The sequence below is a fragment of the Rhagoletis zephyria genome, unplaced genomic scaffold (assembly GCF_001687245.7).
Source record: "Rhagoletis zephyria isolate East Lansing unplaced genomic scaffold, Rhagoletis_zephyria_1.1 Rzeph_scaffold_05125, whole genome shotgun sequence".
NCBI lineage: Eukaryota > Metazoa > Arthropoda > Insecta > Diptera > Tephritidae > Rhagoletis > Rhagoletis zephyria.
This window is the reverse complement of record NW_016162208.1, coordinates 21,063-44,903: the sequence shown is the minus strand read 5'-3', so window position 1 is coordinate 44,903 and position 23,841 is coordinate 21,063. Positions and strand designations below refer to the sequence as shown.

Below are 23,841 nucleotides of genomic sequence, written 5' to 3'. Positions count from 1 at the left end.
AAATAATTAGTACCACGTATTAATGGCTGAAGCTTTGATGTCCCATTATCCCGTCAATTTTGTTACGAATCGCTTCTCTCATCGCACCAAATCAAAAATTCATGGCATACTGCAACTGGTGGGTGGCGCAATGGCATTGCTAGGTGCTTTCAGTAAAATCTCGCAGACAGAAGTGCATTTTACCACATGGCATGGCAAAATCGGTAAGTCAAGTTTGTGGCAAGAAGCAGCCAACCATGTTTGGGAGTAAAAACCTATTTAAATGCCAGAATTCAAATTACACATCTTCGCAATTTCCAGGTCTTGCCGCTAACTTTATGTGCTTCGCCAGTATTACCGGTGGCATCGTCAACTATTTTCAACCGAAATTCGTACACAAAATTTATAGTCCCGCAGAGGTGAAGTATAGACATAATCTTTTTGGTATGGTCACTTTTACACTCGGCATGCTGACAATCTTCCTCGGCTATCGCACGAAATTCGCTTACAAATATATGGATCCTGAATTTATTGTTGCCATAAGTTTAGCCACTGTTTTAGTTTATACTTTTACAATGATAGCACCATTTCGATCATTTTTAGATAAGCGTAAGTACAGAAGGCGGAGTTGAAAATAGTTTTTTAAGATTTGTAAAAGTGCAATTAGTGTAATGTACCTGGGAGTTATTAATAAAAGATGGTTATTTATTTAAAAAAAAATGGATATAAGCTATAATAAATTTAAATCTTTGTATCCGTTCGATAGCTTTGTTAATTTTAATAAGTTCAATTTTTAGGATACAAAATCCAAATATGAAATTTCAAAAAAATTGCATTGATTTTTGGGAGTTTTTTTGTTGAAGACGTTTCGCATTTTCTCCATACAAAGTATTTTCGAAATTTTTTTTTTATGGAAAAAAATGCGCGAAAGGAAGTCTTAGTTACTTCAAGCTTGCATTTTTTATACTCAAATTTAATGGGCATTCTCAAAAAAATTTAAAAATCTGATAAAAAAGTTGAAAATTTGCATGGAAATTTATAGAATTTTCCTGAGTGTTTCACAAAGTTTAGAAATAGTATTTTTATATTTTTTGTTGTAGGATTAACCATATCTTTATAAAAAAAAAAAATAGCGGAAAAAAATTCAAATTAATGGGTTGTAAAAAATTCCACGGGCAAATGTTTGTAGCCGTGAGTGTACATTAGGGTGGTCCAAAAATGCATGTTAACAAGTAAAGTCGGAATTTTTATGCTCTCACCCCCTAGGATTGTTCTACACCGAAAAAAATATACCCATATTTTTTATTTTGAAATCAAAAAATATTTAGAGGTCGCTCAAAGTTTTCCACGTATTTTATATGGGAAAAAACCACTTTTTGTAGAAATGATATATAATTCTTGAAAATAAATATTTTTCGATCGGAAAACTTTGTTTCTCTTCAAGAGATTCCCAGTAATAGTGCCCAATTATTTATTTAACAATTTTTTCATAGTAACTATATTTTATAGGATCGCCAAAACCCCCAGAAAATGTAATCGGGGGATAAATAAAAAATCTTTAGTTTTAAAAAATGATTAAATAAACAATTGGGTATTGCTATTGGAAGTCTCCTGAAGAGAACCAGAGCTTTCTGATCGAAAAATATTGATTTTCAAGGATTTCATACCATTTCTACGAAACGTTGTTTTTTCATAAATACATGGAAAGCTTTGAGAGCTTTTTGCGATTGGATGAGTACGACATAGATACATACCGAAAAATCTTATACTAACACAGGCGTATATGGGGAGACGGCAACAAATACAGTGGATGGAGCACCACGAGTATAATCCGCGGCACGACACCAGTTCGCCGAAAGTATCTTGCAAACACTGCAGGCTGTGGGTCTAACAGTGACGTCTCGGAAAACAGATCCAAGAGTCACAGAAGGAGGACTAAGCCACCCATGTATACCAGGTCAATCAATCGTGCTGAATAACTATATATATAGAGGCCTTTGTGGTATGATGCNAATTATTTATTTAACAATTTTTTCATAGTAACTATATTTTATAGGATCGCCAAAACCCCCAGAAAATGTAATCGGGGGATAAATAAAAAATCTTTAGTTTTAAAAAATGATTAAATAAACAATTGGGTATTGCTATTGGAAGTCTCCTGAAGAGAACCAGAGCTTTCTGATCGAAAAATATTGATTTTCAAGGATTTCATACCATTTCTACGAAAAGTGGTTTTTTCATAAATACACGGAAAACTTTGAGAGCTTCTTGCGATTGGATGAGTACGACATAGATACATACCGAAAAATCTTATACTAACACAGGCGTATATGGGGAGACGGCAACAAATACAGTGGATGGAGCACCACGAGTATAATCCGCGGCACGACACCAGTTCGCCGAAAGTATCTTGCAAACACTGCAGGCTGTGGGTCTAACAGTGACGTCTCGGAAAACAGATCCAAGAGTCACAGGAGGAGGACTAAGCCACCCATGTATACCAGGTCAATCAATCGTGCTGAATAACTATATATATAGAGGCCTTTGTGGTATGATGTCTGGATGGGGTTAAAACTCCTGGCGTGGCAACGAATGAAACTTGACTGCCATCCAGTCAACAATAGACTCGCGCCTACTGCAAAGCGGAGAAGCAGAAGGGATGGGAATTTTAAATGGCAGGCTTCAAGAACGGAAAGCATCAGAACTCTGATCCCGAGCGACGCAGTAGCGAATCCGTTGCCCATATTGAGCGAAAAAGCGGGGGAAACATGTATGAGCCAGTCGCTCAGAGGAAGACCCCGTTCGCGCTAAGCAGTGAAACAGAGAGAAACACGATAAGACAATGGACAAAACGGCGAAGATCGTAGAGTTAGGCAGCAGACAGCGCCACGAACATGCGCTAGCCGAAGAGCGGGGAAGAGCAGGGAGCACCTTCCGCCTCCAGTTTATTGGATGACATTTGCGAATTCAGCAAGTTTTGCCGCTCGATACCTCAAAAATCCTCTATCGAATTGACATATTGGCTCTGGCATGAAAATTCCAAACTTTTGTGAAATAAAACATTTGAAGTTTATCTAATCAGTTTGCAATGTTTGCGTTTTATCAATGATGAATGAAAACATCAAAATAAATGCTAAATTCTCTACCAGCTTGCATAAAAAATTTGGCTCTGGTCCAAATAATGCTGCCAAAACTCGTTTAAAAACCTTCAAGATAAGAGAGATGGTTGAACTTTTTGTGTAAAAATATGCACTTTTTATTATTGACATTTTGTAACTACCAAAGATACATATGTATCTATGTAGTTTCGTTATAAAAAAAGTTGAGGCATATGTACGTACGTTATTGTATTTCCTTCTAAGCAAGCAGGAAGCGCCTGAATGTAGGCATAGACAATGAACTCTTGTAACGCAGGGCAACTCTTCCGCTTCGCGAGGGCTTGTATGCATATTGAATTTAGAGATAAATTTATGTATTCATATATGCAAAATATATATGTATGGTCTTATACATATGTATGTATATTAGGGTGGTCCTTAAATGTGAGAAGCAAATTTTTACATCAGATTTCCTAAGCCTCAAACCCTGCGTCGATGCTACTTTAGTCGAAGATATCACATATAAATTTTCGCCCCGATTGGAGTCGGTTAAGGCGTGTCGCACAGGGGTCAAACTTCAGATTACCCTATGAAAATGGCTTAACCGACTGCAATCGGAACCAAAATGTATATGTGATATCTTCGACTTTAGTAGTATCGATCTACGACTATAGTAGTACTCGATTTTGGGTATTAGATGGAAAAAAAAATTTATTTAATTTTTTTGAGTCTCCATACCAAAATTTATATGTGATATCTTCGAATTTAGTAGTATCTATTTTGGGTTTTAAATGAAAAAAATATTTTTTAATTTTTTGAGTCTATAGAGGCATCTGGCCTCTGACCCTTTTGCGACACGCCTTAACCGTCTCCTATCGGGATCAAGATTTTTATGTGATATCTGTGATCGTGGTATTGCCAATTGAGGGGGTGAAACTGAAAAAAGTCGATCATTTGATTTTTATGAACCACCCTAATGTGCATACACTCTGCGTCAGTAATATTTCATTCAAAATTCGTNCAAGGCAACGAAGTGGCTAATGAATTGGCAAATTGCGATTCTCTGCAGCGTACAATTGGACCGGAGCCAATTTTAGGGCCAAGCATAGCGGGCATGATCCGGTACATCAAAGATAAATATATTTTACAGTGTTACCATCTGTTTAAAAGCCGTATTTACTTAAATTATTCATAAGTTACCGTATGAAATATTAAAATATGGGCGCCAAACGAGAGATTATTAGGAAATATTTAGCTTGAAGAGTAAGACTATTATAGAGGGCTGCCACCTGTTCAAAAAGTTAAACTCTATTTATGTAATAAGTTCTAGAAATCATTAAAAGATGGGTAGTATTTGAAATGGATTTAGAATTCAATCCAGTAAAATCAAAAGGAATGTACAGCTTAGCGGCTGTGGCTCCGGCACAGCGGGGAGGTTAAGATGAAGGCGGTGGGACTGATCCTTTCTTGTCTACTTGAAATTTTAATGCGACTATATAAAAAGCGCTCGTACTGTAAAACGTTCTGGGCACGTTAAATGCTAAAAAAAATTTAAAATTTTACGTTGCAAGGGGCAGATCGACTCTATAGACTTAGTAACCCTCGTAAACTTTAACGTTCTTCGTATGAAAATTGCAGGATGTCCTTGTGAGCTACTACTGATTTGAATAAGTATTTCACTTGTTAAATACAATGATTTTAAATTTGATTAACTTCATTGAACCCACACAAAAATATGAATAAGTATCATATTTATAAGCGAGTAGTGCCAACATTTCCACTTGCAACATGAAAATTGAAAAGGAGAATTCAAACTCAATTCCATAAAAAGTCCTTGAGCGCATCACACTGACCTTGCACTGCTGCCCGCAACAGTGGCTATTTAGTACTATGTTTTGTGCTACGCTGGCAGTTTCGGAATCATCCACAAATGAGATGTTAGTAAAAGCTAATACAGCGTAATGTATTCAGCAAAAAAGTTAACTGCCAAAATTAGAAACGATTGATGTGCACAGTTTTGGCCAATATATTTTTTACAATTTTAATATTCAGAAAAAAAAGTAAAGGAGTGGATACTTCTGCATAGCCTACTTAAAGATTCAAGTTTTTTTTTTTTTATTAAAATACTTTATTATGTTAACTAAACTTAGTTGCTTGTATTTATAACGGTCATTCCAAGTAAAAATAATACTCATGGGTTTATGAATATATGTAAGTACTGTACATACAATTACGTACTCGCATACACACAGAATGTTGAATGCTCAACATTAATCGCATTGCTTTGTTTTGGTCGCGCGCTCAATCGAACACAAATGGGCAAGCAGCGCAGACATTGCACAGCAGGCGAGCTTGTCAATGGCCAACAGTGCTCACACCTCAGTTCAACTTACACCAGTTGGCATATAAAGTGGGCCATGAGATGCAAAGGGTAGTAAGTTGATGGAAGGAAAAACAGAGTGAATATGGAAAAAAAACATGGCATTGTACTAACATACCCATAGGTAGGGATGTGTATTATAGTAATGCGTGGTAGACTATTCTCTTTCATTTTATTGATTAATACCCTGCAGGAAATGGGGCTAGTTTCTAATTTTAACCTTTATTTTATTCGACCATAACTTACTTCATTTCTATGCTGATGACCTGCAAAATAGTCCGGCCCGGATACCCCTGCATTAGGTGTCAACTAACTTGTAACTGACTACTTTTGGTCATAAAGAGGTCTATTCTGCATGACTCCTGTATGACTTTACAACTCACTTAAAGTTAGTTTTTTCATAGCTATTTAAAAGTGAGGTATTTATTGAAATCCCGGAAAAAGCTGAGTACAAGTTAGTAGTTTGATAATATTTTACTACAGGGTATGTAAGTACATACATATGTATGAGGATATTTAAATAGATTAAAAAATAAATATATGTATGTATATTTAACAGTGGAAAAACTGCTATATTACAATTATTTGCTGCAAATCAAAGCATTGTATTCTGATCATACGCTAGTTTTCCAATACAACTGGATTTTATGACCACCACTGCAGGGACTACGACTTGGGGGGTATACATACATAATATGACCAACTATTTCATAGCTCAAAGAAGTACAGTTTAGGTTGAATTAGGTTAAAGTGGTTGCCCCAGTCAAGGTACGCACTTGGACAATTAAGAGATTGTCCTTTGCGGTTCATAAGTACCACGAAAAAAATGGACGGAGACCCTTAATTTAGTTAGCGAAATGCCGCGAGCCGATTACCAAATTTCGAAAGAGGCTAATTTCGAACCCTGAGTTAAGAAGTGCAAGCAAAATGCTTCCATCTTAGCTTTGCGAAGGTTGGACAGTCTAAAAAAAAGTTTGAAGACGATTTCACCTCATCTTTCTCTTGATAGCTGACACAAGAGGATCGGTTGAAATTCCTAGTCATACCGCGTGAATACCAATTGAGTTAACATTAGGCCCAGCTATCCAAGAGNATTTGCTGCAAATCAAAGCATTGTATTCTGATCATACGCTAGTTTTCCAATACAACTGGATTTTATGACCACCACTGCAGGGACTACGACTTGGGGGGTATACATACATAATATGACCAACTATTTCATAGCTCAAAGAAGTACAGTTTAGGTTGAATTAGGTTAAAGTGGTTGCCCCAGTCAAGGTACGCACTTGGACAATTAAGAGATTGCCCTTTGCGGTTCATAAGTACCACGAAAAAAATGGACGGAGACCCTTAATTTAGTTAGCGAAATGCCGCGATCCGATTACCAAATTTCGAAAGAGGCTAATTTCGAACCCTGAGTTAAGAAGTTAAGTTGGACAGTCTAAAAAAAAGTTTGAAGACGATTTCACCTCATCTTTCTCTTGACAGCTGACACAATAGGATCGGTTGAAATTCCTAGTCATACCGCGTGAATACCAATTGAGTTAACATTAGGCCCAGCTATCCAAGAATGTACCACAAGAAGACAGAGGCGTCCCTAGTTACGGATAAAGTTTTAATAGTGCCTTTCCAACGCCAGGTCATCAGCGACGCAGTTTCCCGCATTGTCACTGTAACCCGGCACCTAAACTAGCCTTATTAAGAAGTAGTCCGACGCTATTGATAGAGAGATCAGACATTCCTTTACCGATTTCGAGCGCACCATCGCACCCCTCAGCAGTGGGTCTACCGCTTCCTTGAAGGCAGCTATTTCCACCTGAAAGACACTGCAGAAGTCCTGAGGAGGCCTGAACATAGTTTTGGTGAAGAGTTTCCGACAGAAGACACCTATACCAACCCTGTCCCCAAGTTTTGATCCGTCCATGAAGACGTTTACCGCTCTCTTCTTCGAGTAAGCTCGCCCTCCCCAGTAGGGTTGCCAGATTTTGAAACGGAGAAAGGAGTACATTTATATTTTCGATAGAAAAAAAGCAGTACATGACGTAAAAAAGGAGTAAAATTTTTTTTTCAATTTTTTGTGCAATTTGTTGTTACAAATTACCATTAATTAGCTACAAACAAACAAAGATATCATAGAAATCTTTTTCAAAGCAACAATAAATGTGAAAAATAAATAACTATATGGGTTGGCTTTCCAATAGGGACCGTTGTTAAAGAGATGGTGTTCGAAGGGGGAGTGGACGTGGCACCTTCTCCGACCTTTTTGGAGAGGGCATGAACCGCCATTGACAAAAATGTTACTCCCGACCAACTAGGGCCCCTACGGGACCCCTTAGAAAAATTGCCAAAAGTCACAATTTTCACTTGCGTCCACAGTATTTTTGCGTAGAATTCGGTTCTCAATGACCGCCTTTATAGGAAAGTGCCCCCAACTAAAAAACTAAAAACTACAAAAGAATTCCAGACTCTTCCTTCTTAATTTAAGCCTTATAATTAATTTAATATTGTTCTGATTTTTATACCCGAGCGCCATGCCCCTAAGGCTATGCTTACACCTTTTCACTATCACACTTAACTTTACTTACTAAGGGCCGTTTTCACCATCTCTGGTTAACACTAATCCCCAGTTAAACATTGTTACCGATGGTACTGACTCCATTCACTTAACATTGGGTCGGTAACAATGTTTAACTGGGGCTTAGTGTTAACCAGAGATGGTGAAAACGGCCCTAAGTAGTGTTTGCCACAATATGAATGGCAAAGTACAGCGCGCAAAATAATAACTGTCGCACAGGTTTTTTGAAAAATAAAAGGGTTCTTTATAGATTTTGTGTGTTTTTTTTGTTAACTTTGTAAATATTTTACTTTAATTTCATTAATTGGTTTTAAAATTTTAATCCTGATTTGCATTTGCCAGCTTTGGGAGATAAGTACATGCGGCACGAACTTTTTTTTTCAGGTGTATTTTTTCTTAGATTTTGTATAAAAAAAAACCTGTATAGGGTTAGTCGAATGAATGCCCTCCTAGTCACCAGTTTCGAGTCTTTTCGATTGCTGAGTATGAGGCCTTATGTTGAACAAAAGACGGAGTATAAAGGACCCAAATGTGGGAAATTAGCCTATGTTTACAGAAGATATGTAATAAAGTAATCGACGAAGACTTGCGCTTTTCTCCCAAAGTGTTTACCGCCGGTAAACCCAAATGAAAGTTAAAATTTAAAAACAAATTAATAAAATTGAAGTAAAATCTCTGGATAATTAACAATAAACTACTTTTTCGCAAAATCTATAAAGGCCCCTTGTATTAAAAAAAAAACTGTGCAACAGATATTATTTTACACCCTGTATATGATAAAATATTACTAGCTGGAAAAAGGAGTACAAAAGAAGTACAAAGCTAATAAAGGAGTACATTTCCAGATATTTTTTTTTGGGAGTACAAGGGTACAAGGGTAGGGTACAACCCTACTCCCCAGTCCTCTCTTGGGGGAATATAGTTAGAAAAGGAGCTTCTGGGAGCCATTTCGGAGGCGCTTAATCTACGTGTTCAGGGCGAAGCCAAAGTCCTCCAGAACTCCAGAGTGTTACTATCCGGTTTTCCTGAGCATAATAGCAGTTTGTGGTGCGACAATTCCGCTGTAAATGCTCCAGTTGTTTTACAAGTGTAGCCTTCTCTGATGGGTTCCATCAGACAAGGGCTCTGTGAAACAAGATAGGCTTAATTCTGCTTTCATAGAGCTAATGAATTACTTTGAGAAAGAGACCTTACCTTTTGCCGATAGCTCCCAAGGCAACCGACGTCTTTCTTACCCTTTCCTCAATGTTAGTCTTCCACGACAGTTTAACTGCTTGATCCTGTCTGAGAGCCATAGACGTACACCCCACTCGAGGGAAGGGCCACAACGGGTATCTTGTACTTCTTGGTAAACAATACCAGTTTCATCTTGCTGACATTTACTGCGAAGCCGCCGTTGACCGCCCGTCTAGCTACCTGGTTCAGGTAACCTTGATCCAGACCAAAAAGGGTGTCTAGAAATCGTTCCTTAACACAAAAGTTCAACATCATCTACATAGGCGATCACCCCGACAGCCCACTTTTTCCAGTTCCTCTCTAAAGTCATTTACAGCCGCAAAGATTGAGACTTCGCGAAGCAGCACACATTGGATTACGGCCGTGTTGTAGTGGTTAGCAGTGCGCGCTACCATTCCGCAAGGCCTGGGCTCAAATCATAACAGTGGTGAACGAATAACTCGTCACGTAAAAATGCATATTTCGGATTATAAAAGTCGTGAACGTACTGCTCGGCTCGATTTCGTCTTTTAGGTGCACTTAGTTAGCCATGTGCATACATATGTATGTATGTGTTACTAACCAACGACCGCAATAATCTAAATTAATTTTCGAATACCTTTGAGGATAATTATTTTGAAAAATGAAAGAGTTTATTGGGGAATGCATGCTAATCAGTGGCGGATTTGAATATTTGTCACCACTAGGCAACTCAGAATTTGCCGCCCTTTTTCCGATAAGAAAAATATTTTTAAGGTAAAAGTACCAGTTTTGGAACGATTAGCAGTAAATAGTAATTTGCAAATTTATGTTATTTACTATATTTTTATTACAATTTNATGACCAACTATTTCATAGCTCAAAGAAGTACAGTTTAGGTTGAATTAGGTTAAAGTGGTTGCCCCAGTCAAGGTACGCACTTGGACAATTAAGAGATTGTCCTTTGCGGTTCATAAGTACCACGAAAAAAATGGACGGAGACCCTTAATTTAGTTAGCGAAATGCCGCGAGCCGATTACCAAATTTCGAAAGAGGCTAATTTCGAACCCTGAGTTAAGAAGTGCAAGCAAAATGCTTCCATCTTAGCTTTGCGAAGGTTGGACAGTCTAAAAAAAAGTTTGAAGACGATTTCACCTCATCTTTCTCTTGATAGCTGACACAAGAGGATCGGTTGAAATTCCTAGTCATACCGCGTGAATACCAATTGAGTTAACATTAGGCCCAGCTATCCAAGAGTGTACCACAAGAAGACAGAGGCGTCCCTAGTTACGGATAAAGTTTTAATAGTGCCTTTCCAACGCCAGGTCATCAGCGACGCAGTTTCCCGCATTGTCACTGTAACCCGGCACCTAAACTAGCCTTATTAAGAAGTAGTCCGACGCTATTGATAGAGAGATCAGACATTCCTTTACCGATTTCGAGCGCACCATCGCACCCCTCAGCAGTGGGTCTACCGCTTCCTTGAAGGCAGCTATTTCCACCTGAAAGACACTGCAGAAGTCCTGAGGAGGCCTGAACATAGTTTTGGTGAAGAGTTTCCGACAGAAGACACCTATACCAACCCTGTCCCCAAGTTTTGATCCGTCCATGAAGACGTTTACCGCTCTCTTCTTCGAGTAAGCTCGCCCTCCCCAGTAGGGTTGCCAGATTTTGAAACGGAGAAAGGAGTACATTTATATTTTCGATAGAAAAAAAGCAGTACATGACGTAAAAAAGGAGTAAAATTTTTTTTTCAATTTTTTGTGCAATTTGTTGTTACAAATTACCATTAATTAGCTACAAACAAACAAAGATATCATAGAAATCTTTTTCAAAGCAACAATAAATGTGAAAAATAAATAACTATATGGGTTGGCTTTCCAATAGGGACCGTTGTTAAAGAGATGGTGTTCGAAGGGGGAGTGGACGTGGCACCTTCTCCGACCTTTTTGGAGAGGGCATGAACCGCCATTGACAAAAATGTTACTCCCGACCAACTAGGGCCCCTACGGGACCCCTTAGAAAAATTGCCAAAAGTCACAATTTTCACTTGCGTCCACAGTATTTTTGCGTAGAATTCGGTTCTCAATGACCGCCTTTATAGGAAAGTGCCCCCAACTAAAAAACTAAAAACTACAAAAGAATTCCAGACTCTTCCTTCTTAATTTAAGCCTTATAATTAATTTAATATTGTTCTGATTTTTATACCCGAGCGCCATGCCCCTAAGGCTATGCTTACACCTTTTCACTATCACACTTAACTTTACTTACTAAGGGCCGTTTTCACCATCTCTGGTTAACACTAATCCCCAGTTAAACATTGTTACCGATGGTACTGACTCCATTCACTTAACATTGGGTCGGTAACAATGTTTAACTGGGGCTTAGTGTTAACCAGAGATGGTGAAAACGGCCCTAAGTAGTGTTTGCCACAATATGAATGGCAAAGTACAGCGCGCAAAATAATAACTGTCGCACAGGTTTTTTGAAAAATAAAAGGGTTCTTTATAGATTTTGTGTGTTTTTTTTGTTAACTTTGTAAATATTTTACTTTAATTTCATTAATTGGTTTTAAAATTTTAATCCTGATTTGCATTTGCCAGCTTTGGGAGATAAGTACATGCGGCACGAACTTTTTTTTTCAGGTGTATTTTTTCTTAGATTTTGTATAAAAAAAAACCTGTATAGGGTTAGTCGAATGAATGCCCTCCTAGTCACCAGTTTCGAGTCTTTTCGATTGCTGAGTATGAGGCCTTATGTTGAACAAAAGACGGAGTATAAAGGACCCAAATGTGGGAAATTAGCCTATGTTTACAGAAGATATGTAATAAAGTAATCGACGAAGACTTGCGCTTTTCTCCCAAAGTGTTTACCGCCGGTAAACCCAAATGAAAGTTAAAATTTAAAAACAAATTAATAAAATTGAAGTAAAATCTCTGGATAATTAACAATAAACTACTTTTTCGCAAAATCTATAAAGGCCCCTTGTATTAAAAAAAAAACTGTGCAACAGATATTATTTTACACCCTGTATATGATAAAATATTACTAGCTGGAAAAAGGAGTACAAAAGAAGTACAAAGCTAATAAAGGAGTACATTTCCAGATATTTTTTTTTGGGAGTACAAGGGTACAAGGGTAGGGTACAACCCTACTCCCCAGTCCTCTCTTGGGGGAATATAGTTAGAAAAGGAGCTTCTGGGAGCCATTTCGGAGGCGCTTAATCTACGTGTTCAGGGCGAAGCCAAAGTCCTCCAGAACTCCAGAGTGTTACTATCCGGTTTTCCTGAGCATAATAGCAGTTTGTGGTGCGACAATTCCGCTGTAAATGCTCCAGTTGTTTTACAAGTGTAGCCTTCTCTGATGGGTTCCATCAGACAAGGGCTCTGTGAAACAAGATAGGCTTAATTCTGCTTTCATAGAGCTAATGAATTACTTTGAGAAAGAGACCTTACCTTTTGCCGATAGCTCCCAAGGCAACCGACGTCTTTCTTACCCTTTCCTCAATGTTAGTCTTCCACGACAGTTTAACTGCTTGATCCTGTCTGAGAGCCATAGACGTACACCCCACTCGAGGGAAGGGCCACAACGGGTATCTTGTACTTCTTGGTAAACAATACCAGTTTCATCTTGCTGACATTTACTGCGAAGCCGCCGTTGACCGCCCGTCTAGCTACCTGGTTCAGGTAACCTTGATCCAGACCAAAAAGGGTGTCTAGAAATCGTTCCTTAACACAAAAGTTCAACATCATCTACATAGGCGATCACCCCGACAGCCCACTTTTTCCAGTTCCTCTCTAAAGTCATTTACAGCCGCAAAGATTGAGACTTCGCGAAGCAGCACACATTGGATTACGGCCGTGTTGTAGTGGTTAGCAGTGCGCGCTACCATTCCGCAAGGCCTGGGCTCAAATCATAACAGTGGTGAACGAATAACTCGTCACGTAAAAATGCATATTTCGGATTATAAAAGTCGTGAACGTACTGCTCGGCTCGATTTCGTCTTTTAGGTGCACTTAGTTAGCCATGTGCATACATATGTATGTATGTGTTACTAACCAACGACCGCAATAATCTAAATTAATTTTCGAATACCTTTGAGGATAATTATTTTGAAAAATGAAAGAGTTTATTGGGGAATGCATGCTAATCAGTGGCGGATTTGAATATTTGTCACCACTAGGCAACTCAGAATTTGCCGCCCTTTTTCCGATAAGAAAAATATTTTTAAGGTAAAAGTACCAGTTTTGGAACGATTAGCAGTAAATAGTAATTTGCAAATTTATGTTATTTACTATATTTTTATTACAATTTAAGATAAGCAAAAGTGGTATTTGCCTTGAGTAAAGGCTTTCAACTTTTAAAAAAAGCCGTCATCAACAAAGTTTTTTCATTAATGTCTTAAAATGTACCAACACAAATTCTACTTTCAGTGCAGCTAACTTGAAAGAAAAAAAAATTTTTGCAACTCAAATTTTTCCGCCCCTAAATTTTGCCGCCCTAAGCACCTGCTTATGTTGCCTTTACGGTAAATCCGCCACTGATGCTAATTTCTTAAGGCATTACGCTTTTAGTACGCATATATTGTAGAGTTTTAAATTATCAGATTGTTTTTGTTTTTTTTTTTCAATGAAATCTTGATCTAATATGTAGCTTGTATATTCACTTTTACTTTAATCCGTTGTGTATTAGTTTTTCAATGGCTTATATTTTATTTATATATATGTATGTATGCACTTGTGTACACCCCGTTTCATAATTATAAACACATCACATATTGGCAAGTTGTAAAAATGTATTTCCTTGTTACAGTTTGTAATTTCATTTTAGTTATTGCTTTATAAAAAAATAGATTATTCTTGAAAAAAAAACGTGTAAATCAAAGTTTAAAACTTTGCGAAATATTAAAAAAAATAAACTTTTTTAAAAATTACAAGACCTTTAGTAAGACTTCTTAGGATTTTTCTAGCACAATAAAGTGCAAGTTTGAAGTAGATGCTTTTTGGAATTTTTTTTGCTGACAGTGTTGTTTGCCATGCAAAGTACCTAAAAAAAAATAAAAATAAAAAATTACCGAAAATCAACGGTAAAACCTAACTACTTCAAACTGCACCTCATTGTACTAAAACTTATCATACAAAAATGGGCTACAAAAGTGCATGCTCAAAATCGTTCTAAGAAATCTACTAAAAGAAGCCCGAAATTTTTCCAAAGTTTGTTAATTTTTTTTAAATATGCACATATGTATTGCACAAAGTTTTAAATTGAATTTATAAGATTTTTGTTATAAAAAAAAACTGTATTTTTGTATAATACAACTATAATTAAATAACAAAAAAAAATTTTTTGAAAAAAATTCAATATGTGGCGCGCTTATAATTATGACACGGAGTGTATGTAAAAAATATATGTAAAAAAAATTCTCTAAACCACACGTGCACTTACTTACTACATATAATGAAAATGGGGTAAAATAGAGTGCCAGTATTACGTATATAAACACTTTATATTAGTTTTGTGTACATTTGTTTTTAGTATTTCAGCAAATTAATTATTTACAAAGCGCGTTGTCGGGGCTTATTCCTACTCATGAGGGGCTGTTCATGCCCAGGTGTAAAACATGCACGTTTGTCCGTTTATAACATGAAAATAAATAGCTTTGACAGCGCACATTCCTAACAACAACACAACAAACTTTCGTGTGTAAAAGCCTCGCCCGGATAACTGCATGTGGGGAAGTGTTAATGTGTGGCATACAAAATAGCAATAAATCAAGAATGGAGTTCTTGGAAGGATTCTATTTGTTGTAATATTTATGTAGCACATATTTGCCTTACTTTCCTTACATATGCATGTACATATGTACATACATACGTTATTTTTTGTGTACTACAAATGTGCATATTTAGTTTACTCCAGGAGCTTGTTATTTCAAAGTACATATGTAATTGCATAAGACAACTTTTAAATGCAACGCACCAACATCTTTAGTCTATCAGATACTGGCTCGCCTCAATTAAAACTAGTCGGAACAGGATGGCGTGATTTATCGATTTCTCCAGTTAAATGACACTGCCTTTCTCTTGAATAGACGATTACGCATCGGGAAGTTCAACTAATGGAATTTTTCCCTAAATGTTGGACTTATTGTCCGTTTAGCGAGTAACTGTTGGCTTATTACGAAATAAGTTGAGTACTTAAACTAATTACACATAGTTAAGGGCACTTACCGGAGGCGAAAACGACATTGAAGGATATTTTTTTAGCCATTCTATCTTAAGTGCAGTTTGATTTCTACAAATTCTTTCACTTTAGCCACTAGTTAAATTAAATTTTTTGTTTTAAACGCAGCTCTTTAACTTTTCTGTACTTCTTTGAATGCACTGGTTTTTATTTTCACTATTTTTTAATCACATAGTCGCTTAAATATACTATACATTTTTTTTTTTTTTTTTTTTTTTTTTACCAACAGCTGCGTTTTAGCGTGTGAACACTTATGTATATTTTCCTTGACTAACTTTTTAACTGTCCTGCATGTATCAGTACGTATCCGTTTGCAAGGCAACTACCGAATTCCACCCTCATTTGTGTTACAAAATGCCAAAACTAGGATAAAATTGTTTCATGTCTGACATTTGTGTAACAACGAAAAAAATTACGCATGCGCTTTGTGGGTGTTGTCAAAAGCAGCTGTTGTTTGTTTTCATTTGGCGGTGTCTTTTCATACAACATGAAAGCACGTGTGGGTTGGGCGTTTATTTATTTTTCGATGGGATAATGGTGGAATTATACCAGGTGAAGTAATTAGAGCGGGACGGAAGTTTTTGACACTGTCTTATTTGAAGATTTTACAGTCAGCCGAATGTCAGAAAATAAAGAGAGAAAGCTATTTTATTACGCCATGGTATTGGATATAGAAAGTAACTGAAAAAAAAAGGAAAAAAATAATTTTTTCCATTACCTGGAGAATACTTAACAATATCCCTATCAGAACAGACTGGGTAAATACCCCAATTTTACTGGTAGCTTTATCTGGTGTCTTGGGTAAAGATTCTATGAACATTCTATGGACAGCAATGTGAAAATTATGTCGTACTCCACTGTACATTTTTGTGTACGTGCGTGTCTTTTGTACTATTCTAACGTTTATAGGAGTTTTCTAAGTAATTTGTAAATTGGGTAAACTTTTTTGGTAGTGATGTGATTTATACATACATATATATATTAATAACATAACATTTCAAAAATGTTTCAAAATATTCAGAATTCTTTTTTGAGACGAGACTTCGTTATTAGAATTCGCTATGTGGACACTTTTGAGTCTTACATATGTAGAGGCTTTTGCTAACGCGACTTTTAAACGTCAATAAGTTCCAAAAGTTCTTTTCAGAATTTCTTCGTTATATTAACGGAGCATTTTCGATTGGAAAATTTCGCAACAGAGAGGTTTTTTTCAGGGGAATATCAAAAATTTTATTTTATTGAGTTTTATATCGAGTTTTCACTATAAAATTTAGGACACATAATTTGTTCATTATCCTTTTGACCCGGGAAATAAAAAAAAACGCTGTTGTAAATGGAGGTTGAGCCAAAAACTGCACGAAGCAGCATATTTATAAATCCAACAGTGGTATCAAAACGTTGTTACACACTTATTAATTATTTTTATTAAACAAATTTCCACAGGACTAAAACTTAAAATTTGGCTACATTTAAACATGAGATGATCTCTGGATATGTTTTCTTTAATTTTCTTGTTGAATAACAGTCGAAACTTGCGTTTACGTTTTTACGATGATTTTACGATTTTTTGATCACACTGGCAACGAAACTGCTGTAATGAACTACGGGAATCGGTTAGGGGCTAAATGCACTACCGGAATCGGTTAGGGACCAAATCTTTGCAATCCCCCAGTTATAATACAAATATAACGCTCTGGCAACACTTCTAATTTTATTTTGATAACACGTCAGCTGGTGTGCAAAAGTGGCAAAAGGTTTAAATTAAATTAAATACAAAATTGTGCGGCAAAATGCCTACAAGTGTGCATAAATATAGCATTTTGCTGCCCACATACAATGAGAAAGAAAACTTACCGATTATAGTATGGCTTATTGTTAAATACCTTAGTGAAAGGTAGATATCAAATCAGTACTGCAATTAGTATGCAATGTCAATTCTAAACAAACGTCTTCCTAAACTTTTTAGTGGCTACAAATATGAGGTAATTGTAATAGACGACGGCAGTCCTGACGGAACCTTGGATGTTGCTAAAGATCTACAGAAAATCTATGGTGAAGAGACAATAGTGCTCCGGCCGCGTGCATCGAAATTGGGTCTTGGTACAGCGTACATACACGGCATCAAGCATGCGACTGGAGATTTTATTATTATAATGGATGCTGATTTGAGTCATCATGTAAGTGCTTTAATATCTACAAAAGCGATGCCATATTCAAAATATGCATGTGTATATCCAATTTGTTTTCTTTATTTGATAGCCCAAATTTATACCCAAGTTCATTGAGCTTCAGACAAAAGAAGATTACGATATAGTCTCAGGTACACGATATAGCGGCGATGGTGGTGTATTTGGTTGGGACTTTAAGCGCAAGCTCATTTCTCGTGGTGCGAATTTCCTGTCGCAAATTTTGTTACGCCCAAATGCTTCTGATCTGACGGGTTCATTCCGATTGTACAAAAAGCATGTTCTCGAGAAATGTATTGCCAGTTGTGTGTCGAAAGGATATGTCTTCCAAATGGAAATGTTGGTACGTGCACGCCAGCATGGCTTCAGCATTGGTGAGGTGCCCATAACTTTTGTGGACCGTGTGTATGGCACTTCCAAGCTGGGTGGAACGGAAATTATACAGTTTGCGAAAAATCTATTATACTTATTTGCTACAACTTAGTTAATTAATTAGGCGATATATTTAAAAAATAAAGTAATAACTAAGAGGAAAACTTTCAAATTGCATTTACGAGACATATCTTTTATTTCAATAGTCTATTGGCAATTAAATTTATAGTTGACATCAAGGTGCATTTCTACATATTTAGATGTGCCTTGGTTGACACGCATGGTTTAATATAATTCATATTGAACTTTTTATTAAAGATATTTAGANGCAATTAAATTTATAGTTGACATCAAGGTGCATTTCTACATATTTAGATGCGCCTTGGTTGACACGCATGGTTTAATATAATTCATATTGAACTTTTTATTAAAGATATTAAGGAAAATTTGTATGAAGCGCGTACCGAAGTCCGAAATATTTTCCGATAACAAACCGATTAAAATTGCCAAACGGGTCAATTTATACAAAATATTACACCACTGTGAGTTTTTCTAGAAACAACTCTGTCTTTTAAGCAATGTGTCAAATGTTGGAATTACGAAAACAGCAATCCACCAGAANTCCGAAATATTTTCCGATAACAAACCGATTAAAATTGCCAAACGGGTCAATTTATACAAAATATTACACCACTGTGAGTTTTTCTAGAAACAACCCTGTCTTTTAAGCAATGTGTCAAATGTTGGAATTACGAAAACAGCAATAAAGCAAAATCCACCAGAAGTCAAAGCCAAAAATTTGCAGAGTTTGGAAGGACGAAACTAAAATCTTTCGAGATAGCGTAAAAGCACCTAATATTTTAGATCGCTTGTTAATTTGCAAAATTGTAATCTTTTGTTTTTTTGTTCATTCAGTAATATTTCGAATAAGCATTGAGAATATATACACGAGTTCAGTGAAGTAGCGAATTGCTGCTACGATAGCAATAACAATTGCGTGGTGCGAAGCAAATACACAACAGTTGTATAAAAGCACGAGATAAACGTAATTTATTGCGAGGACACCTCATCCAAGCAATACCTGACGCCTGCATTTACACTAAGACCCACAGCCTAGCAACGATTCGCTTCCTTTTGCCAGCAAGCAAGATGTCGGTTGCAGACTTCCTGAAGGACCTTCCCAGTCACGATGTACAAAACTTTTCGCAATTTAATATGGAACAAGGTCTTCGTACATCACAAAAACGACCCTCTGTATATCTACCCACGGAAGACGTACCATCGGAGCAACATATTGTGATGGATAAACGATGCGTGCTGCTGAGGTATCTAAAACAGCAATGGGACAAGAAAACACTACCAAGGAAACGTGATCACAATAGCGGCGATGGAAATGTGGGAAATGGCACGGTGAATAACAGTTGTAAAAAGCGTCCCCGATTGGAACCCATCGAAATGAATTAAATTATGTTATAAAAAAAGAAGAGTTGGATTGTGAGTTGTGAAATGGGTGGGGCGTAGAGTGCAGCACAAATAATCAATTTGTGTTTAAGATGCGCTGGAACTTATGGATTATATGCTGATTTCATTTATTTTTTATTTTGTTTTTCAATAACTACTAAATTTCAGAAAAAATTGGTTTTCATTTAAAAATGTTTGCGAACATTTCTACGAAACTCCAACTCACACCAGAGGTCAAGTAAAACAAAAGAAAACAAACTCGAACTTGAAAAAATATTTTTTTATACAAATGCTTTCTCCAATAGATCTGGGAACATAAAAGCGAATTAATGCAACAATAAATCTGTCTGCAAGTTTGTTAAATATGGTGCGGACATTGCGCCTAGCCATTATTACATCTTAGTTGTTAAGGTATTCTTTTTTAAATGTATGGATGTAAGCAAATTTTGTAAGATTCGCAAGTCACATTTATGAAATATTTGGAAATAACTTGTACTAAAGAATAAATTCACACATGCACGCATATAAAATTGTGTTATTCAATGCAGGGACTTTTAGAAAATGCTTACTCCCAACATTTTCGACACAATAAACTTGTAGTAATTCAACCAAAATTTCTTGATGCAGCGACTACATACATATGTAGGTGTACATACATATACCTCTACTATCAGCCCAATTCTTAATACTCCCGGGGAGTTTGTTCTCCGGGATNTGTACATACATATACCTCTACTATCAGCCCAATTCTTAATACTCCCGGGGGATTTGTTCTCCGGGAATTTGTTTCTCCCGAGAAAGAAATCCTCCAATAACTAACTCCCAGGGAGTAGCATTTTCCCCGAAAATTTGGGAGGAGGAAATTCGAACTTCGAAAAAGCTGTTTGATACTTTTTTGGACTGCTCAACTCCGCCATTTAATATTAAAAATCCTCAGGGAATTTTTATTCATGATAGGAGGAAAGGGAAAAGAGCAAACTCGCTGGGAGTTTCTGTTCAGAATCGGCCAGTATAGGTGGAAACGCACGCACTGCAGTAAAAATACTTAAATTTCCATTTTATTTTTTTTTTTATTTACCATTATGAGATTGGAACGGCAGATGTAAAACTATTTTCGTTTAACTGTGCGCACCACTTAAACTCGTTTGATTTAACCTTAGTGGTGTCCCAAGTCTTTGGGGTCTGGTTTGCCGTACTGTTTTTCCCACCATGCAACATACTCCTTCTTGCGTTGTTCCCGTTTGGCGAAGTATTCTGGGTATTGTGCTTTCTCCAATGGATGCCAATAGTCGATAACCCAGTCTGGTGGTATTACCTCACGCTCAAATGCGCAACCACCAACACTGTTGGCAACTGGAAAAGTCATATACATATCTGTGTTAGCTGTTCATTCTTATTCACCCCGCTAAACTTACAGTTTCTTGGTTGGAAGTGTTTCGTCTCGAATAGCTCTTTTTCGCCGGCAGCGAGCAGACGCGCAGCTTCAGCCATGTCGGTTACACCACGATTCTTTTCGAAGCGTTGACGCAGCAGTACGGCTCTGTAGCGGAATACGTTTCTGGAAAAAATACAAAATTACATAATAGATTTGTTTCGGAATGCCTTGCCAGCTGCCTCCACATACCTGCGATCATACCAAGCTTCCAGATTGCGCACCGCCCGTTTATAGAGACTACATACTTGACGTGAGTGCGTCCGCACGACAAATGGTACCGGTACAGACATTTTTTTTTTTAGAAGGGCTCCAAAGCTGACCAAAGTTTGTCCACAAATTCTTTTCTGCGATTGTCTAGTTAGAAATATCGCTCCCATAAAACAGCTGATTAAACTTTCTTTTCTCTTCGTTCCAATCGGTTTAGGAGAAAATGCACTACGGAAACGGTTTATGACCAAATACACTACGGAATCGGTTTGGGACCAAATGCGCTACGGAATCGGTTTAGGACCAAATAATTTGGGACCGTCAAATTTTTTGACAGCGGCAGCAGAGAAAATTTAATTTGTTCAAGTTCTCTGGCAGCAACTTCGAAGAAAACTGCACGCTTCTCATTGAAAATCTGGTGAGTAAACCAAGAAAATAATAATTAGAGATTTTAAGAATTTGCAACAGCTTGAGTGTTTTCTATTTATGAAATTTTTATTGATAAAAGGTGTAAGTACAGATTGCGTTGTTGTTTTAGCACCGGCTTGGGCAGAAGTGTGCGCACCCACGGCATCGTGTTTTCTACCGCTGGCCAATGCTGTATTTGCAAGTCGCGCCTTTTAATATCGAGATATTCATGCATAAAAATATACAAAGCTATTCGAGACGATTTTTTAGAAGCGAATTGGAAAATTAATATAAGATTATTTTGCTGCATACTAAAAATTGCATATTCGGGCATGAACCGAAGGAATTAAAATGGCGCGCAGTTAGTTCATTCACATTGAAGTTCGAAATTATCCGAGAAGCAGGCGAATTAATTGGTCCGTTTAGCGTAGTCGAATTGGTGGCGCATTTTCAGTCAGTCTAGAATTTGTGTTTTAAGCCGAAATCATAAAAAAAGTGGCAAATATCCAACTATCGAACCAGAGAACCGAAGAATATACGCAGCATGTCTTCAACTGCGAATTCGCCAGCAACGAACTCGTTTTCGGATGACGAGCAGAGCCGGTAAGTAGGAGAAATCAAGGAGAAATAATACACCACCTAATTAAATTCGCCTTGGGGGAAATGTTCGTGGTAATGAAAATGGGGAATTCGCTAGAAAGAGGACGTACGATTTAATCATAGATTTGGCAAGCTTGCGGTTTCAAATTGGAATTTTGCCACCNGAGAAATCAAGGAGAAATAATACACCACCTAATTAAATTCGCCTTGGGGGGAAATGTTACTGTAATTTCGTGGCAATGAAAATGGGGAATTCGCTAGAAAGAGGACGTACGATTTAATCATAGATTTGGCAAGCTTGCGGTTTAAAATTGGAATTTCGCAACTATTTCCGGAAAGGAAAAAAGTTTCAAAGTGCAATAATTAAAAAAAGATGTAAGCCTTATAGGAAACGCCTTTGGTTACAATAGCTCTGATCCAGTACTCCATGAACTTACAGCATTTTACACGAAGTTGCAGGAAAAATGTTCCCGTCCTCCAAAATCCTGTAAATGAGAGCGACTTTTGGAGAGTTGTGTAGAGAATGAAGTTGCAAGATTGTGTCCGAACTTTTTCTTCTGGTAAAATCATGAAAAGTGTCAAGCAATCACTGGTTGACGTTTTACAGGAAAAATGGATTTTTTGTANTCTTCTGGTAAAATCATGAAAAGTGCCAAGCAATCACTGGTTGACGTTTTACATGAAAAATGGATTTTTTGTACCCGTACTTTTTGTTGTTCACTTTTTACTCTCACTTCACAGAGAGTAATTTTGCTGTTTGACAGTTTTACAGGATTTTTCACGAAGAGTAATAGCTCTGATCCAATACTTTTCGTGAAAAATCCTGTAAAATCGTCAAACAGCAAAATTACTCTCTGAAGTGAGAGTAAAAAGTGAGTAACAACAAAAAGTACGGGAACAAAAAAAACATTTTCCTGTAAAAACGTCAACCAGTGATCGCTTGACACTTCATGATANAAGTGAGAGTAAAAAGTGAGTAACAACAAAATGTACGGGAACAAAAAAAACATTTTCCTGTAAAAACGTCAACCAGTGATTGCTTGACACTTCATGATTTTACCAGAATAAAAAGTTCGGGTAAAATCTTGCAACTTCATTCTCTACACAACTCTCCAAAAGTCGCTCTCATTTACAGCAAGTTCATGGAGTACTGAATCAGAGCAATTGGATCAAAGCTAAGGCCCTGTCCACANACTTCGTGTAAAATCCTGTAAGTTCATGGAGTACTGGATCAGAGCTATTGGATCAAAGCTAAGGCCCTGTCTCCACAGGAAAACACTGATGTCGTGATAACCATGTCACAAAATATATTTCCAATGGAGACCGCCTATTTCTTAAGCTGAAATTAGTCAAGAACGTAAACCTACCGGTACGTAAACCCGAGTCAGCTGACACGATCTGTCTTACCAAAGCGCCATGTAAATGAAAACTCAACACCGCAGAATTTTTCTGTAGTTGTAGCCCGTAGCGCAGAAATCTGCGGAATTTAGATTTTTCCGTGTCAGCTGATTTCTCCTTTAGATGGTTGCCACTTCGTCAGTTTTACAGATGGTAAAAAAGATATAAGTTCCTATTCAAAATATGTTTAAAATATTTGAAATTTACTATTGAATAAGGTTTTTGTTGAAAACTAAGTAGTTTATATTTAGCTAAAATCTATTATAGCACGAAAAATTGTAGTTGAAAGGGTAAGTTTATGAAAA

At 37.0% G+C, this 23,841-nt stretch overlaps 5 protein-coding genes across 6 annotated transcripts in view; 4 read left to right on the top strand and 1 right to left on the bottom strand.

Moving 5' to 3' along the window:
* The first annotated feature begins 14 nt into the window (after positions 1–14).
* LOC108371653 (cytochrome b561 domain-containing protein 2-like) lies at positions 15–674 on the top strand. Its single transcript, XM_017627249.1, has 2 exons — positions 15–203; positions 301–674. The coding sequence occupies exons 1-2, from the start codon at positions 23–25 to the stop codon at positions 609–611; spliced, it is 492 nt and encodes a 163-aa protein (XP_017482738.1). The 5' UTR covers positions 15–22; the 3' UTR covers positions 612–674.
* Positions 675–17,137: 16,463 nt separating this feature from the next.
* On the top strand, positions 17,138–18,208 carry Dpm1 (Dolichyl-phosphate mannosyltransferase subunit 1). Its single transcript, XM_017627248.1, has 3 exons — positions 17,138–17,363; positions 17,436–17,646; positions 17,729–18,208. Exons 1-3 carry the CDS (start codon positions 17,260–17,262, stop codon positions 18,137–18,139), a joined length of 726 nt encoding a protein of 241 aa, XP_017482737.1. The 5' UTR covers positions 17,138–17,259; the 3' UTR covers positions 18,140–18,208.
* Positions 18,209–18,734: 526 nt separating this feature from the next.
* Positions 18,735–20,010, top strand: LOC108371651 (DET1- and DDB1-associated protein 1). Its single transcript, XM_017627246.1, has 2 exons — positions 18,735–18,869; positions 18,943–20,010. Exon 2 carries the CDS (start codon positions 19,177–19,179, stop codon positions 19,489–19,491), a length of 315 nt encoding a protein of 104 aa, XP_017482735.1. The 5' UTR covers positions 18,735–18,869; positions 18,943–19,176; the 3' UTR covers positions 19,492–20,010.
* A 528-nt stretch (positions 20,011–20,538) lies between these two features.
* ND-B22 (NADH dehydrogenase (ubiquinone) B22 subunit) lies at positions 20,539–21,411 on the bottom strand. Its single transcript, XM_017627252.1, has 3 exons — positions 21,113–21,411; positions 20,904–21,046; positions 20,539–20,841 (listed from the first exon to the last, which is right to left on the bottom strand). Exons 1-3 carry the CDS (start codon positions 21,298–21,300, stop codon positions 20,645–20,647), a joined length of 528 nt encoding a protein of 175 aa, XP_017482741.1. The 5' UTR covers positions 21,301–21,411; the 3' UTR covers positions 20,539–20,644.
* A 41-nt stretch (positions 21,412–21,452) lies between these two features.
* Positions 21,453–23,841, top strand: part of LOC108371654 (DNA-binding protein RFXANK-like) — a 6,809-nt gene continuing 4,420 nt past the window's right edge. The window contains exons 1-2 of one of the 2 annotated variants that reach the window (XM_017627250.1): positions 21,453–21,548; positions 21,669–22,141. In XM_017627250.1, coding sequence (XP_017482739.1) covers positions 22,083–22,141 — 59 coding nt within the window. In that variant the 5' untranslated portion in view covers positions 21,453–21,548; positions 21,669–22,082. Of the gene's footprint in view, positions 21,549–21,638; positions 22,142–23,841 lie in introns of both variants that reach the window. The other variant, XM_017627251.1, reaches the window with a different exon arrangement.